Raw genomic sequence first — 16619 nt, 5'->3', positions numbered from 1 at the left:
TCTCCACCTGCAGAATCCCTTTTGTGTCCGTCAGCGTACAGAATGGATCGAGTACGATGTGGCTCCAGAACACGACATCCTTTTGTCTGAAGTCACATACAACAGGAACTTTTAAAGCAGTGGGCATCTTAAAATCCATCAGTGTACAAGTCAGTAAAAACTCTTTATTCATTCCTTCATGTGACAGTTGGCCTTGAGTAGTTACAAAGACAGAGCAGCTCCTGCCTCTCCGAACTCTAAGCAGACATTCCAGAGCTCACAGATCAGTGTCCCACCAACTGCTACCCTGGAAGCTTCAAGGAGATGGGGAGCCTGGAGGAGGCGGTGCTGCAGGAACCCCTGGCAGGCAATGGGGTCAGGCTGCACAGGCACCCAGGGCTGAGTTTGAGATGGCAGGGGGCAAGCAGACAGGCAGGCAGCGGGATGGTCTTGAGGTGTGGGGTGAGGGCAGGAAGCCCAAGGCATTCCTGACTTGGGGTCAGGGAAGACAGAATGGAGGGGCCAGAGCTGAAGCCAGAGCCTGAGGGAACTGGAAAGGCTAGAAGCCAGCACTCAGCTTCCCAGGAGACCCCAACCACTGCCGGGTGAAGTGCCCAGGGAGAATGTCGGGTATCCAAATGTTTCAGTGGAAGATTCCTTTCCATACATGAGCTGGTTATTTGGGTTTTTAATTATAAACATAATACATGGTCAAGGTTAAAAACATTTTCCAAGCATCACATAAGGATATGAAGTAAAAATTCTATCCCCCTCTAGACCTTCCAGACTGGCTCCAGAAGGCAGCTGCTGTCAGTGATTTTCCTTACAGAGAGACCATTGCAGCCACCTACCATGCATCATGGCCACGATACAGTGTGGCATCTCCCCTGACATGCACCTGCACGTGGCCTCTTAGGAGCTGCCCCACTGAAGGAGGTCATCCCTCTCAGTCACATCTGAGCAGCACTCATTCAGGCCTGGGCCCTGAGGGGCATGTGGGGACACCTGGCCAGGTTCCTGGCTGTGTCTTGTCTGGCATCTGCCTTTGGGCTACCCTCTTGCTACAGCTCCCTGGGCCTGTGGCTGCTCCAAACTGGACTCCAGCTCCCCTGGGCTGCAGTGCTGCTCCCAGTGGTCCAGAAACAAGGCCAGGCATGGCAGCTCCCAGCTCGGCAGCATCCCCGGCACAGGCTGGCCCAGGAGCTCTGTGCAGGGTGCTGCCCGATGACCCAGCCCTGGCTGCACTCACATCCGAGAACCGGGCTGGCTGGGGGTCCTCTTTGATGGAGCTTTCCTTTTCTCCAAGTCTTGCCGAATTTCCTGAGGAAAAGCACTGATGTTCTCCTGGACACAAGGGAGGCAGAATCTCTTGGAGTAGAATAAGCTGCACTCCTGAAAGGGGACAAGGATGGAGACTGAGTATCCTGGGAACACGGTGCAGCTCCTCCCAGGGTCCAGCCCTTACCACACTTGAGGAGCTGGGCTAGGGCTCCAGCATGCACAGTGTGGACAGGTGGCCAGAGCTAGACCAGCAAGAGGGAGAGCCAGGCCTGAGGGCCTGGCAGGGTATCCAGGAGAAAAGCAATGCAGGCCTGGGCTACCCTGGGTGGGAACAGCTGGGATGAGACAGAAAGGCTCTGGGGCATGCTCTGCTCCATCACGGGGCAGCGATAATAATGGAAAGCTGGAGCACAGGCCATGCCCAGAAAATCCCAGAGTCCTCCCCTCCCAGCTATCACAGCAGGAACAGTGGACACCTGGTGCTGGGAGCGGCAAGGGACAGGAAGGACAGCCCCACAGACCAAAGAGGCCATGGACGAACCAGCTAGTCTGGGCAGGAGGCCAGAACTGTCCAGCCATGTCCTCTCTCCTCTCTCTTACACACCAGAACTCCCGATATTCATCACGGTGCACAGCACATGGCTAAGGATGACATTCCCCAGCCCCCTCTGTAACTGGGCATGTGAGTCAGGCTGCTCGGGGTGTCAGCAACTGTGTGTGCCACCTCCTGCTCATGCCCTTTGAAGGAATGGACTGTGCTCTCACATCTCTTCCTGCTGCCTGGGATGCAGATACAATGGTGGGAGCTGCCACAGCCAAAAGGGACCCAAATGGAGACTCTGCTGAAGACAACAGGGGTGCCCTTCCAGCCAAGGCCACCATTATAAGGGAGAAAATGAGTAAATAACTATTTGCTTTACTTAGGCCACTCTTATTTTTTGTGTCTGTCTGTTCTTAAAGCTTAGTGTGCTCGCAAACATAAGGCTGCCCTCCTGCAGTTCTTAGAAAAGACCCTTTGCCATGCAGATCGCTCACTAACAACTTACTGTTTTAACAAAGAAAGCTGCAGACTCGTGGTACCTGCGTGGGCCCCCCACCCCGCCACCCCGCTGCTCACGAAGAGCAGCCCAAGGCCAAGGTGTTGCATTCAAGACCTCCACCTCCTCACCTGGCCCACACACCTCTGCAGTCTTCCTTTCCCAGCTTCTCCTGGACTGCCAGCTCCTCCATAAGCCTCAGATACTCCCATGCCACACTGCGGAGGTTCCTCCCACCCTGGCCCATCTCGTCCCCCTGGCTGTTGATACAGCTCCCCTTTGTGCGTGTCGCCCTGTGGCAGATGCTCAGGGACTTCTCAGACTCCAGGGTCACTCTGAGTACACTGGTCACGCTGGAAAAGCCACACTGCTCCACTTCCATCCGTCCTTGGGTTTTCAGCTACCCAGGTGAACCTGGCCCACCCAGCCTCTCTGAAGCTCAGTTCCCTCATCTATAAAATGGGTGGAATATAATACTGCTTTACCTAACTAAGTTAGAGGCAGGACTGAATGAAGCCTCCGCAGGAAAACAGGTCCCAAGCACAGGACCTGGCACACAACAAGTGCTCAAGAAAGGACAGTCCCTTCTCCTGGGAGATCCCTCCAAGAACATCTAGAAAGTAAGTCACCATCCTGGTGAGAGGGAGCACAAGGACTGTCTGCACGGTTGGTGGGAAGGAGAGGAACCCTGAGGGGCCACTGGGGTGGGTGCAGAGCCACCAAGAACCGACTTCCATTCCTACACCAGGCTGAAACCCTCTAACTGACCCTAGCTTGCCCTCTCACCTCTCCCTTTCATCAGCTGGGGGGCCCCATCTATAATGGGGTGAACCAGCTGGTCCCTCCCTCTCAGTCCTCCCTACCCAGTGAGAGCTCCAGGATAACCACAGCAAGGACAGGCGGCCCCAGCCCACGCTGCTTACCTACCGGGCCCACACACACCAGCCTGCTGCACAAACTGCAGCGCGAGCCGAGGACCACGAATCTGTCCTTGTGGGAGGTGAAGGGATCCTTCATGACATAGCTTTCCTCCAGGAGGCTGCAGGAGAGTGATGCCAGCGTCAGAACAACCCAAATCTCTGCTGTCGGAAAATCAGCCATGAGCTATGGCCGGGCAGCAGCCGCCTGGACCTCCGCAGGGCCTGTACACCTGCATGGGCTCATCAGGGCAGGAGACTAGGCCACCCGTGCTGCAGGGCAGTGACAGAAAGGATCAGCAATTGGGGGCCACACTGGCATTGAAATTGAACCTGCTCTCACCTCTGTAACAGCTATGGTAGAGAGAACCCCTTGTTTTCAGCCAAAAGCAGGGCTGCTGCAACATGGGTCCCCAGACCCTGACTGGTTCACTAGGGTGCGGGCACAAGGCCGCCATCTGAATACCCCAGGCTTCCCTACCCCCAAGCCACACCCTCACAGCCGCTGGCAGCCAGCTGGCCTCACGCTACACATCACAATGAGACCACAGGGTGACATGATGACACTCAGGCTCCTGGTCAGCAGAGGGACCACAGCCAGAAGGAAAAAGCCATGCTCCCCGCCGCCCCACTGCACCCCATGTGAGTAACACACTGGCCGGCTTTCCAACAAAGTGGCATTTGACGAAGGACAAGCTGGAGGTCAAGAGATAAGCCCCTGGACCCACTGGCTCTAGTCCAGTCTGCAAGGGAGAAACGCCTCCCATTACAGTGTCACGGCAAGGGCGCAGCCCCAAAGTGGGAGGCCACCATAGGTCCCCCAGCTGCTGAGCTGCTCCCCCACAGCTAGAGCAGGTGTTGGACTCTGGGCTAGGGTGTGGAGGAAGGTTCTGGAAGAGTCAGACCCCAAGCCTTGCCCAGGCCTCCAGAGATTACACCGGAAGCATCCAGAGCCTGGCCAGGCTGGGGCCTAAAGCTCCACACCCGAGCCAGTTGTCAGACCTAGGCGTAGCACCCACCAACCAGCACTGGGCACAGGCCTCCCGGGCTCTGGCCCAAAAGGCATGGACTCACACCATCGACTGCGTGTTGGGGGGTTTCTGTCCCACATAGCTGTACGGAGCTGTCAAGGCACAGAGTTCACACTCAAACACTCCCAGAGGCCGGCACTCTGCATGGGACGCCATCTGCAAGATCAAGAGATGGGTTGTCCCTGGGTCACAGGCTTTCTCAGAAATCCTGCACCTTTCCCAGCTATGAAGACCCTAATGATATAGTCCTAGGAGTTTCCTGCCTCCCCACCGTACCCTTCTCTCTATACCCAGCTGAAACAGGTTTTCACCGGTGCCCAGAGTGACAGGATTTGCTGTCCATATTCCAGTGGTTTAAGGTTTTTGTACTAGAGAGAAGGATCCAGACAGCATCCAGCCAGAGCAGCCATCTCTTCCTCCAGGTCTGCACCACAGTAAAAGCTTTCTAGTCTCCCGCTCTGCCCCATTCTTAACCACAAGCCCCCAGTGAGTGCTGGTGGAGAAGAGGCCAGAGTGGGTGCAAACTCCCCTGTTTCTGCTGCTCCCAGCTGCTCTATGCCCTCACACTAGTCCACACGTGGTATACAGCATTTCATTAAAACTGTTTTCTTATCTGCTTGTATGGAACCCCCTTCTCATGTTCATGGTTGGGTCTTGGAGGCCTCTCTTTCCTTAGATTTCTGGCTAAATGGCTGCCATCTGATGGGTTCATCAAAAGTTACGATTTTGCTGATTATCCAGTTCCTTGACTATGGAATCAAGTAGGACATTATCAGCTGGCCCCTAGCTCTTGGCTGTGAACTCCCCTCGCCTGAACTGAGCGTGGTGTATAAAGGCATATCAAATGCGATGGGATTCTCCGCTGGGTGACCCCAGATGCAACTCCAGGAAGCATGGGTTGCCAATGACTTTAAAAGTTACAATCTTCGGCCGGGCGCGGTGGCTCAAGCCTGTAATCCCAGCACTTTGGGAGGCCGAGACGGGCGGATCACAAGGTCAGGAGATCGAGACCATCCTGGCTAACACGGCGAAACCCCGTCTCTACTAAAAACACAAAAAATCAGCCGGGCGAGGTGGCGGCGCCTGTGGTCCCAGCTACTCGGGAGGCTGAGGCAGGAGAATGGCGGGAACCCGGGAGGCGGAGCTTGCAGTGAGCTGAGATCTGGCCACTGCACTCCAGCCTGGGCGACAGAGCGAGACTCCGTCTCAAAAAAAAAAAAAAAAAAAGTTACAATCTTCCCAGGCGCGGTTGCTCATGCCTGTAATCCCAGCACTCTGGGAGGCAGAGGCGGGCGGATTACCTAAGGTCAGGAGTTCGAGATCAACCTGGCCAGAATGGTGAAACCCCATCTCTACTAGAAGTACAAAAATTAGCCGAGCATAGTGGTGGGCGCCTGCAATCCCAGCTACTTAGGAAACTGAGGCAGGGGTATCACCTGAACCCAGGAGGCGGAAGTTACAGTGAGCAGAGATTGTGCCACTGAACTCCAGCTGGACTACAGAGCGAAACTCCTTCTCGGCTGCGGTGAGCCGAGATCGCGCCACTGCATTCCAGCCCGGGCGACAGAGTGAGACTCTGTCTCAAAACAAAAGAAAACAAAAGTTACGATCCCGTCGCGGGTGTGCGTGAACCTGATCCCGCTTCTCTTCTGCACACCGGGGCGTCCTAAGTCCCGGCCGAGGCTCCTGGGGGCGGCGCCTGTGAGCAGGGACGGCTGAGCTGGTCCGGGGGTTGCTGCTGGTCCCCGCGAGCCTCCGCGTGCCCTCTCTCGCCCCAGCGCTGCCTGAGGTCAGGGGGGACAGTTCCGTGAGGCCCACACCCCGCTCCTCGGTCCCGTCCCCAAAGCTAAGAGCTGCAAAGCCGACCCCTGGCGCTTAGAACCCAGCAGGCCACGCCGGCGCGGAACTCAGTCCCGGCGAGCGGGAGGCGCCCTGAAGCAGCGCAGGGCAGACCCACAGCGCGCTCGCCCCCGCCAGGCCGCCTCCTGGAACTCACCACCGCCAGCGCCGCACGGCTTCGCGTCCAACGCGCCTGCGCGGCCCCACCCCACGGCGGCCCGACCAACCCCGGTGCAGTCGTAGACGCAGACGCAGGCGCGGAGCGGCAGGCAGGACCTCGAGGTGGTTTTCCGCCTCCGCCTTGCTTTTCTGGTAGGGCGGTCCCCTGCGCTGTTTCTGGCTCTAAGCTTCGAGGCCGTCTGCGGGGCTGGGCTCCGTGCTGAGGGCCATCGCGTCTGGCCGTGCGCTGCGGGAGCGCGCAGGCCTGGCCTGCTGTCCTGGCCGCTGCGAGGCGCTCAGCTTCTTTCTGAGTGTTCCACCGGGTTCGACAGGGTCGAGGTCGCCGGCGCGAGGCCCCCGGATAGCTGAGGGGCGCGAGGGCGCCTCCAGTCTCCCACCCGCTCTCCGGCGCTGCGGGCTAGGCTGCCCGTCTATCCCACGGGACGTCTGCCCCCGTACGCAGGAGGAGATGTGTCGGCCAAACCGGGGTCTCAGGACCTATCCTTGCTCCTCCAAAGCCCACGTGGCCTGCGGCGCCCCTCGGGTCTGCGCCGCGTTCTCCTTTAGCCTCCCGGGCCTCTCTGCTGCCCCTCGCCCCCAGGCACCAGGCACACCTGCTTGCCTCTGTTCCCGCCCGTGGCCTCTGACACACCGTGCCCTAGACCCAAAATGCCCGCCCTACTCCTGGAGCCTCCGGTGTGTGAGAGGCACCTTTCCCTGGGGCCAGGGGCCCGGACTCTGAAACCGGGCTGGCTTTGCCTGTGAGCCCCAGTCCTCCCAGCTGGAGTCCCTCGCCCCAGCCGCAGCGGGCCTTCACCTGTGCTTTGGGGACGACAGGGTGGCCGCCCTCCTTCCCCCAAAGATTTGAGGGTTTTGCTCCACGCGGGAGGTCTGCCTGTGCCAGCAGCCCGCAGCCTTTCACATGCTGTTTCGTTACAGGGCCCTCTGTGACCTTTCCCTATGTCGAGGGGTGCTTCGTCTCTGTTCCTGAGAGACCAGAATTTATTCTTGGCTTGTCAAGACACATTTGTAGGAACGCTGCCAAGTTGCAGCAGGCTGGGGTCTGGGACTTGCTCCTTTGGCGAATTGCGAAGTAAGGATGTAGAAGGCATTTTAGCAGTAATGGAAACCAGAACCACTCTTAGACCTGGGCAAGAGGGGCCCCAGGAATTAGCAAGCAATTAGCAAGCAGCTGGATTTCGATGACCTCCACTGTGCTTAGTGCAATGGCATTCGATTCGTTGGATCGTTTCAAAGGTGACATACTAGGTTGTTTTTGTTTTGGTTTCTAGGAACATCTTGAAGCATTTTGAATTTGACCTGTGACTACCCTCAGATACAATGATGGTAACTACCCCATAAGTGCCGTTAAAGCAATTTGACTTATGTTAGACAGGTTAACATTAGATGCATTAGAAGAGTTAAGTGAAATAGTGGGCAGCATTCAAAGAGCAAATCGTGGTCTTTGGCAGAAAACAGTTAATTTTGTATTTGAGCTGTCCAGTTATTACAATTAGAAAAAACTTTAAACCCAGAAAAAACTGGGTCTCGAGCTCCCTCATTCTGTAGTTCAGTGGGCAAGTGCATTTGACCCGACTGCAACCAGCCTCTATCAGTAAAAAGTAATCATGTGGACACCTGCTGACCCTTTTTCTCAATCCATTCAGAAGTCAGGTGGTTAAGAGAGGCACTATCTCAAGAACATGTGCCCCAGTCGGAAGCAGTGGGCCAGTGTGGGCCAGGCCACTCCCATGGCCTTCCCACCAGGGAAGTTAGAAAATCCCCATCTGACCTCCTTTTTTGTTGTTTGTTTTGAGATGGAGTCTCGCCCTGTTGCCCAGTCTGGAGTGCAGTGGCGAGATCTCGGCTCACTGCAACCTCTGTCTCCTGGGTTCAGGTGATTCTCCTACCTCAGTCTCTTGAGTACCTGGGACTACAGGCGCCCACCACCATTCCCGGCTAATATTTGTATTTTTAGTAGATACAGGGTTTCGCCATGTTGGCCAGGCTGGTCTTGAACTCCTGACCTCAAGTGATCCACCCACCTCAGCCTCCCAAAGTGCTGGGATTACAGGTGTGAGCCACTGCGCCCAGCCCCCATGTGACCTTCTGACCCTTGCTAACTGTGTGAGGCCTTGGGTGAATCATGAGACCTTTTCATCTTCCCACCTGGCAACAAGTGAGACAGAACTACATTCTGCCCAGGTCTAGGCGTCCCCTCGAAGGAAACGACGAAAGGAGTCTATGTGTGTCTGCAGGGGCCTAGTGTGGTATGGCTCTTTCAGTGCAGCTGAAGATGACAGGGACACCGAAGTGGGTACAAAGCAGCCACCCATCTCATTTGGTTGTCCCCTTTTTCTAGGCCTCCACTTTGAGGGCAGGAGCTATATGTGTATATGCCCCTCACACAGAAATCACTGCAAGGCTCAAAGAAGAAATCTCACATTTAATTCTGATAAAGCCTAGTGGCATCTACATAAATGAACATGCTTCTGAGTGAAAATAGTACAGCTACCGGCCCTTGTTTCCCTGAAGTGATAAACCACATTTTCCTTATTCCTAAATAGTCTGGCACACCATAAATAACCAAATGCCCAAATCCTAGATGCATATGTTGCTATATTCAACATATAGACGTATTTCAATGTGAACCCATATACACCTTTTTGTTGTTTAACAAAACATGTGTCTTGGTCAGAAAATGTTACTGAATTTTACTTTAACTACCAGTAGCTTTAAGAATAAATGAGAAGCACCACTTCTGCATTCCCAAGCATGAAGCAAGCCCTGGAACTCCCCATGAGGCCCTAAGCCCAGATGGACCAAGAGGAGGGGAGGCTCGGCAGCCCTGATCTACAAAGGGGCCTCCCAGCAAGGCCAAGGAGTTTGGGGCTCTGTCAGGAGCAACAGGCCATCGGCTTCCAACGTGGGTCAAGCACAGAAACACCCAGACAATGCTCCACCCTGGCCAGGTCCCTCTCTCAAATCTGGTTCTCAAAACCAGTGGCTCTGCCTTCGCTAAATTGCAGGCACCAAAGAAACAGGGTTGCCCTCGTACAGGGAGTCACATAACTCCCCTCTAAAAGGAAATCAGTCCAGGAATCGCACACTGTGATCCTGCTGTCTCCCCAGATGCTACACCACACCAACTTTTACATTCCCAAGAGCAGAGGCCAAGATTGGGGATTCTTCCAAATGTAGGGGATGTGCCTTGTGAAGGACATGAATAGAAAGCATGACTAAGCCACTGACACTCCCTAATTCCCTTAATCCCACAGACTCAGCATTTGGGGAAACGCTTGTGACTCATGAAACCATCATCTATCAAACAACAAGGTAAACCATTTTCTTCCCGTTGATGTTTCTGGTCTTCAGCCCCAGATAACGGCGGCTGTTCTTCTCTGGCTGCCCATACAGCATGTCAGTAAAGAACTCAGGCTCATCTTTGGCCTTAGATTGTGAGGTCAGAAAGCTGAACATGGTTCTCAGCTTACGGCACAAATAGGTCATTGCTTCCACTTCATCTGATGGCTCTTCATACACAGGCTGCTTCATTTCCTCGTATGCAGACAGAATTACAGCCTGAAATAAGTTGATCAAGACACAGATCATCACCAGCATGAAAGATGAGAGGAACAGGACCCCCAGAATCCTGTTATTGGAAAATTCAGTGTTCTGGAAAGCTGAGACACAATAGGAAAATACTGTCTGAGTGGAATGAACCAAGTTACTGTAGTTCCATTCATGCTGACCAAACACCAGGTAACCAAAAGCCATATATACAAAGAAATACACAGACACAACAAATGCCATGTGGCAGATGCCAGGGAGGGCAGCCTGGATGGCCCTCTGAGCCAGGCGCACATCGTAGAAGAATCTGGAATACCTGAGGGTCTTCAAAATTGTCAGAAATAACAGGAAACCCAAAATTATCCTCATGATGTGATCTACCTGAGAAACTGCATGAAAGGGAATGAAGTCTTCAGGGTTCGACAAGTAAAACTGAATTATGCCAGTGGCCAGGAAATGTTTCCTGAGAAAGAGCACAATCAACACAGTAAATATGCATTTTAAAGCAAAGTTGAGCAAATTATACACACTTCTCACATAGGAGGCTCTTTCTTGCATAATGATATAACCCTCATCCACAACGTAGGCTAAGAAAAAAATGAGAATGGCCACATACAAGTAGATTTCTGCTGAAGTTTTTCTGTCAAAATCAGCAAGTGAAAAAGAGTGCAGAGATATGCTTGTGTTGACAACTCCTAACTGAGAGACCTCAAATATGACTGAAATGCTACAGAACAGATTTACATCTGGATTAAAAGTCGTTAATTCCAAAACCACAGCCCATGTCTTCTCATCCAGCCAATTGCTTTCTTGAAGTTCTTTGAGTCTCAGTGTGGAATTAAACTGCTGCTGTTTTGGAAAAAAATAGAGTGCATATCCTCCAGATCCATAGGTGTGTAGTAGTCCATAGGAATAATACAACCATTGCTTTCCTTGAGGCTTATAAGTAAATCCATTGGTACTCTCATCTATAGCCTGCTTATCAACTTCATTCCAAAAGCCAGAATAGTTTTTTGTGTCTTCTGGGTCAATGCCATATTTGGGATGACAATGAATTTCTCTTCTGATGCTGTTTTGCACAAACTTTTCGGCAGGTAGACACATTTTTTCACTAGATTTTGCTCTCACTTGCCTCATCAATGGAAGGCCAAGGATTTTAGATGAGCTTTCAGGAAGAAATGTTGGATTCAGGTCATTGTGTAACAAAGGCAACAGCACGCTGTTTAGCCATCTATAGATGTCTTCTAGCTTAGTCACATTAGCAAGATCCATAGAGAACCGATCACGAATAAACTGGTTATAGTAAAAGCTGTCAGTGTGACGTAGTAGGACGATAAGGATCAACAGAAGGGCTAGAAAGATAAAGTGAGTTAGAATGTAACTCAGAAACAGGAGTGCTCTTCTCTTGATCCTCTTCTTTCTTTTGAATATTCTGATTTCATCTTCTGTAAGGGGTTGGTACATCCTCGTGCCTCGGATTCGGACAATCTGGTCATGTATCCTCTGCATTTCTTCTGGATGCATTCTCATTCCATCCAACCTGATCTCAGTATATTTATACTTGGTTGACCACGAAAGGTTTTTGCAATACTTGAGTTTATTTGTTCTGAAGCCTGACAAGAGTATAATTTTAGATGGCTGCACCAGAAAAACTGACTGACAGAATGAACAAAAAGATGCAAAGAGCCATTCCATTGACTTGTCATAGCCGTAAGTCAGTCCATAAAATACGATGAAGAATGAGGATATGCTAGAAGTAGCAAAAACCAAAAACCATGCAACATAAACACACCACCAAGGCAGGACGATCCGGGGTTTTTTCTTAAGCTGCTGGAGAACCTGTTGGGAAGGATGCTCTTCGGAGTGGACATCCTGATTGTCTTCTATGTTGTTATTGGAATTTGTATTTGGCCTGGGGGTCTCTGGGGTCTTGATTTGTGCTTTCCTATGCCTGTGCTTGGGTTTGGAGGTTGCCTTAGGAGAAGCCTTTGGAAGCCTGGGCTTTCCTTTAGATGCAGGTTTTGCAACCTCCCTGGGGTGTGCCTTAGCAGTTTCATAAGCATGCCATTTTGTTAAGCATTCTTCCCAGTGCTCACTTGCTTCTGACATTAGAGGATGCTTTTGAGGAGATACCTCCTTTAGATCCGCTTGAGGTTTCCTCTGGGAATAGGTGAACAAAAAAGTTATTAATAATTGCACAGGGATTGTAATTAAGACACTTTCAATTCCTATCATCATTGATCTCATGTACCTCCTCTCTCTTGACTCAGTTTGTTCTTGTCTATTTAGATTAAAGAACATAATGTTACAAAGAAGAGAGCTTAGCAACATTGCTAAACAACAGGACAATCTCTGGAGCCTATTGAATGTTTTAGCAACAACACTAGCAAAAATAGAGAACCACATGTGGTTTTTCTGGAGATTACTACTCACATCTATAAAGAAAAAGTCTTTTCTGGTCAGAGGCTCATCTGGATGGGTAACGTGAAATGTTCTGTCCAAAGTGGTATCAATAGAAAGCCATTTCTGGCATATGAACAGCCAAATGTGCCTGCTAAACAGATTTTCCACCTTGATTCTACTTAAATACCAGCTAGGCGAATGACCCTCGTTGTTGTGCCACACACGGATGGAATGGATGTCCCCCAAGTCACTTTTTGTCGTTAGGAGGAAAGTGTTGATGCTACCTCGGTAGAGAGTTGTAAAATGTGGATGGCTTAAACAATGCACATCACTGGTACTCACAGTTCCTCTAAGTTGCACAAAGACATTGGCCCTGGTCCCAGACCCCCAACGACTTCCTGTAAAAATAGTCACCAAGTAGCATAAATTATCATAAGGGTCATTATCTGGTAGAACTATCACATGTCCCCGAAGATGCTCGTCAATTTCATCCCTGTATAAGGCCCAAAAAGCTAGGATCACGTATAAGAGAATAATGGAAAGCACAGTGAAGAGGGTCACAGGGTTTCGGTGAAGGCTCTTGATGATGTTTAACCGTAGATCCACAGGATTAGGGATCACAATCACCTTGGCCATCACATAGTGGGTATGCAGGTGAATGTTGGTGAGTCCGACTGTGCCCAGCTGTCGTCTGGCCCTCACTATGTTCTTGCAGATGCAGTGCACGTCATGCCAGCTGGTCTTCTCACCAAGAACGCAGTAACCCTCTCTCCATTCACTCTGGATCCCATACATGTCCAAGCACTGGATGCTGAAAATAGAAATTCTCACTAGCTTGTCATTAGGCTTCATGACAAAATGAGGTGCCTGCAGAACTATGGATACAGTACAGTGGGGAGAGTGGCTGTGCTGAGCTATGAGTTGCAGCAGGGACACGGGGAGACAGACTACACGGGCCTTCTTCACTGTGCAGGCCGGGTCAAACAGGGCACTCTGGCTGGCAACTGGAGGGATGTCATGAGGCACCAGGAAGGTGGCGACCAGTGCTGTGGGAGTGATCTGACTGCCTGTGTACACCAACACCATGAACAGCACCATCACTTCTGTCACTATGTGGACCAGCACCTCCCTAAGCACTCTGCTGTCCACTTGAAAGCTAAACCCACCTGTCGTCGTCTTTGAGGACCCATCAACATCTCCGTTGGGTCCCACTGTGAGATTAAAAGCTGCAAAGGTCAAGTTTTTCCTGACGAGGTACACTTCCGCTACATCAGGTGTGATCTCTAGCACACTACCATTATCTGCAACTCCTGTCATTCTGAATCCAAACACCTGTACCGAAGTGTTTTCCTGATCATTTAACCAAGGAAAGGGGTCATTTGTGAAATCACAAAACATTGTGGAAATGGGAGCATTCACAGAGAGACCAGGAACACTGCTCACATTGAGTGTTGGATAAAAACAATTTCTGCAGTGTTTCTCATTTCTGAAGACCTGGGTAACATCCCACTTTTCAACTTTCTTGACATACATGTTGAAATTGGGGGTTCTCATTGAGGTGGTTTTGTTCCCTGGCACTTTATTAGCCAGTATTGTGTCTGATAAAGATTCTATTACATAGAAAGGATCTTTAACCACTTGGTGAGGAGAAGTCATTTTAAGAATATTAGACAAACTCATTAATATTCCAGTGCTCACGATTTCTATTTGTTCAGATCGAAAGCGTTTATCTTTTTGTTGATACTCTTGTAGGGCTTGATTTGCTTGCCATATCCTCATGGTGGCACGTTTCTGAGCATCCCAAGTGAATTCAGAGGGTTTCTGGGTTAATTTGGTAATAGTCATGACTACCTGGCCAATTTCTACCACAGTGCTTACAGGAAGAAGGAAAGACTGATTGATGAGGTGTTTTCGGAGATTGACTCTGTCATTTTGTAGAGGTAATTCAGTTCTCATGTTATTCAAAATGGAAGCTACTATATACAGTAAGTAACCTGCAGGTAAAAAATCCTGCTTTTGAATCAAAGTAGACAGCAATGAACTTGGTCCCATGGTGAAACTGAGTAACTGATTCAACACAGTCTTTGATGAATTTTTGTCGGTGGGAGCTTGTGCAGTGGCATGCAAAGTCACCTGAGAAAAAGCTCCTAGAGAGTCATAGACTTGGACATATATCTTCAAGGCATATTGATTAGCCACCATACCAACAGGGAGAAAGGAAGGGGGTGATGTGGACTGAGGCCCCAAGTACAGGATGGTCCCCAGGGTGTTCTCTTTTACTGAACTTATTTCACCAACACTGTGCAAATCAGAAACAATTATTTTATATGTAAGAGGGACGTGCTTATCCCTAAAATTACTACACTGTACAACAAATTTAGTAATAAGTGCAATTCCTTTAGCTGGATTAATTTTGCATTCTCCGATTTGAGGGCCATGGTTAATAATAAAAGAATGCCTGAAGACTGAGGTAACTCCACTCCAACTTGCTAGATGTAGAGAAATTGAAAACTCAGCTTCCAAAAAATGCTGAAAAGCAAAAGCTTTTATAGACAGATAAGCACTATTCCTTCCTGTTACAGTTTCCCCCATCCAATCAAATAGCATCTCACCACCTGAAGAAGACAAAATTGACCATGTATAGAAATCACGGCTTGCACAATTTGTGCAATTTAGAAACAAAGAAAATCTATCAGAGACAATGAAGGTTCTCTCACAATTTTCGATACATGTGATGTGGGCTATGGCTTTTGGTCCTTGGAGCACGTGGACCCTCTTATCAGAAAAAGCTGTCCTAGAGTCCTTCTGAATCACCATTCTGAAGAAATACACGTGGTCGCCTTTAAGTGTTTCTGGCAAAAGTGTCAGTACAGGGCCGGTGGCCCAGGGCCACTTCAGAGTGGCTTGCTCGGGGTGACAGACTTCCTTGCTCCCCAGGATTATTCCATCCCCACGGTAGTTTCTGGGATCTGTGGTACAGTACCAAAAGAACTGGAGTCCCTGTAACGGGCTGTCCGCATCCGGGTCCGAGGATGTGGACCCGTCCAAAATCAGCTGCTCTGTGAAATTAGCTGTTATGTTGACATCGCCAAGCATCACCGCCTGCAGGGAACTCCTGACAATCCAGACATAGACGGCGTCCGAGTCTTTCACCTCGGGCATCTTGGGGTTCCTTGTGGTGATGGACACCGTGAAATTAAACACATACACTCCCCACTGTAACGAATTGCTGGGGATGTGAATGAACATGGGGCTCTTCCTGATCTCGAGCTGGGGCACATCCAAGGGCTGCGTCCAGTCGGGCGCGTCGCCCACGGCGGGTACTGAGAACACCTGCCAGTACTGGGAGATGGCAAGCGCGGCCGGGCAGTCCAGCTGCACCGAGGCGTTGAGGGTGGCCTCCGCCTTCATGCTCAGGCGCACGGGGGCGCCCCTCTGGTCCGTGTTGATCCTCACGCGCTGGATGACGCAGGTGTTTATCTGACAGGACACGGACGACTCGACGGCTCTGTGGCGGGACGAGTTGACGGCCTGCAACATCAGGCGCGCGGGACCGTCTGTGGGGCACTCGGTGCGGGCCACGAAGCCCGGTTGGGGCCGCGGGCCCGGCGCGGCGGAGCGCGGGAAGACGCGGATCGCGGGGGAGCCCGGGCGGGCGGCGCCGGGTCCGAGCAGCCGCAGGCGGAAGGCCCAGGCCAAGCGCCGGGGCCAGCGCGGTAGCGGCGCGGACCACGTCAGGGAGAGGCGACCGCCGCGCGCCGTGAGCTGAAGATCGACGAGCGTGGGCGCGGCGGGCCGGGGCAGGCGTTGGGCGCTGAGCAGGACGCGCAACACAAGGCAGTACCAGCGCCACCTGGCCCCTCCACGGGGGAAGCAGAGGCTGCCGCGGCCGCTCAGGACCACGCCGCCCGCCCGCACCGCGCTGGGCCGCAAACTGAGGAGGGCGCGGCCGCCGCGCACCCCGAGGCCCTGGGCGCCCCGGAGGAGGCCTCCGGGCGCCCCGGAGACGGCGGCTTGCGCCTCGCGAGGAGCCGGCGGCAGCGGGAGGCGGCCGAGGCTCAGGCCCAGGCCCAGGCCCAGAAGGAGGAGAGCGGGCCCAGGCCTCATGGCGCCGATCCGGGAGAAGCCGGGAGGCGCCGTGGAGGCCGCGAGGCGCGCCCAACTGCCGCGGGGGTCGCGGGGACAGTGGGGGTCTTGGGGACAGTGGGGGTCTCGGGCGTCGAAGGTCACGGACAGAGGGGTCCCACGTACAGAGAGTCCGAGAGAGCAGCTGTGACCTCGGAGCTGGGGGTCAGTCGGCACTGGGGGCTTTGCGGGTACCCCTCCCCTCTCCGTCCCCAAGTGTGTGCAGGCCGAGGGTCAGGATGGCTCAGGAGGGCAGTTCAGCCTCGTGCAGACCACAG

The 16619-nt window shown here is 52.3% G+C and overlaps 2 protein-coding genes across 6 annotated transcripts in view; both read right to left on the bottom strand.

The window, feature by feature from the left end:
* Positions 1 to 150: 150 nt before the first annotated feature.
* The window catches only part of CDPF1 (cysteine rich DPF motif domain containing 1), a 376436-nt gene continuing 359967 nt past the window's right edge, over positions 151 to 16619 (bottom strand). Inside the window, exons 2-5 of one of the 5 annotated variants that reach the window (XM_050806118.1) lie at positions 6242 to 6270; positions 4289 to 4401; positions 3225 to 3336; positions 151 to 1371 (exon numbers count right to left, since the gene is read on the bottom strand). In XM_050806118.1, the coding sequence (XP_050662075.1) occupies positions 1225 to 1371; positions 3225 to 3336; positions 4289 to 4401 (372 nt within the window). In that variant the 5' untranslated portion in view covers positions 6242 to 6270 and the 3' untranslated portion in view covers positions 151 to 1224. The other 4 variants (XM_050806117.1, XM_050806116.1, XM_050806119.1 and 1 more) reach the window with 4 other exon arrangements.
* Positions 8670 to 16343, bottom strand: PKDREJ (polycystin family receptor for egg jelly). The gene has a single exon (XM_050805799.1). It carries the CDS (start codon positions 16321 to 16323, stop codon positions 9568 to 9570), a length of 6756 nt encoding a protein of 2251 aa, XP_050661756.1. The 5' UTR covers positions 16324 to 16343; the 3' UTR covers positions 8670 to 9567.

Source organism: Macaca thibetana, chromosome 10, assembly GCF_024542745.1.
Source record: "Macaca thibetana thibetana isolate TM-01 chromosome 10, ASM2454274v1, whole genome shotgun sequence".
NCBI classification, from domain to species: domain Eukaryota; kingdom Metazoa; phylum Chordata; class Mammalia; order Primates; family Cercopithecidae; genus Macaca; species Macaca thibetana.
This window is presented reverse-complemented; position numbering and strand designations above follow the sequence as displayed.

Coding starts and splice junctions, on each gene's coding strand:
- PKDREJ (XM_050805799.1), bottom strand. CDS start 16,323: ATGAGGCCTGGGCCCGCTCTCCTCCTTCTGGGCCTGGGCCTGGGCCTG.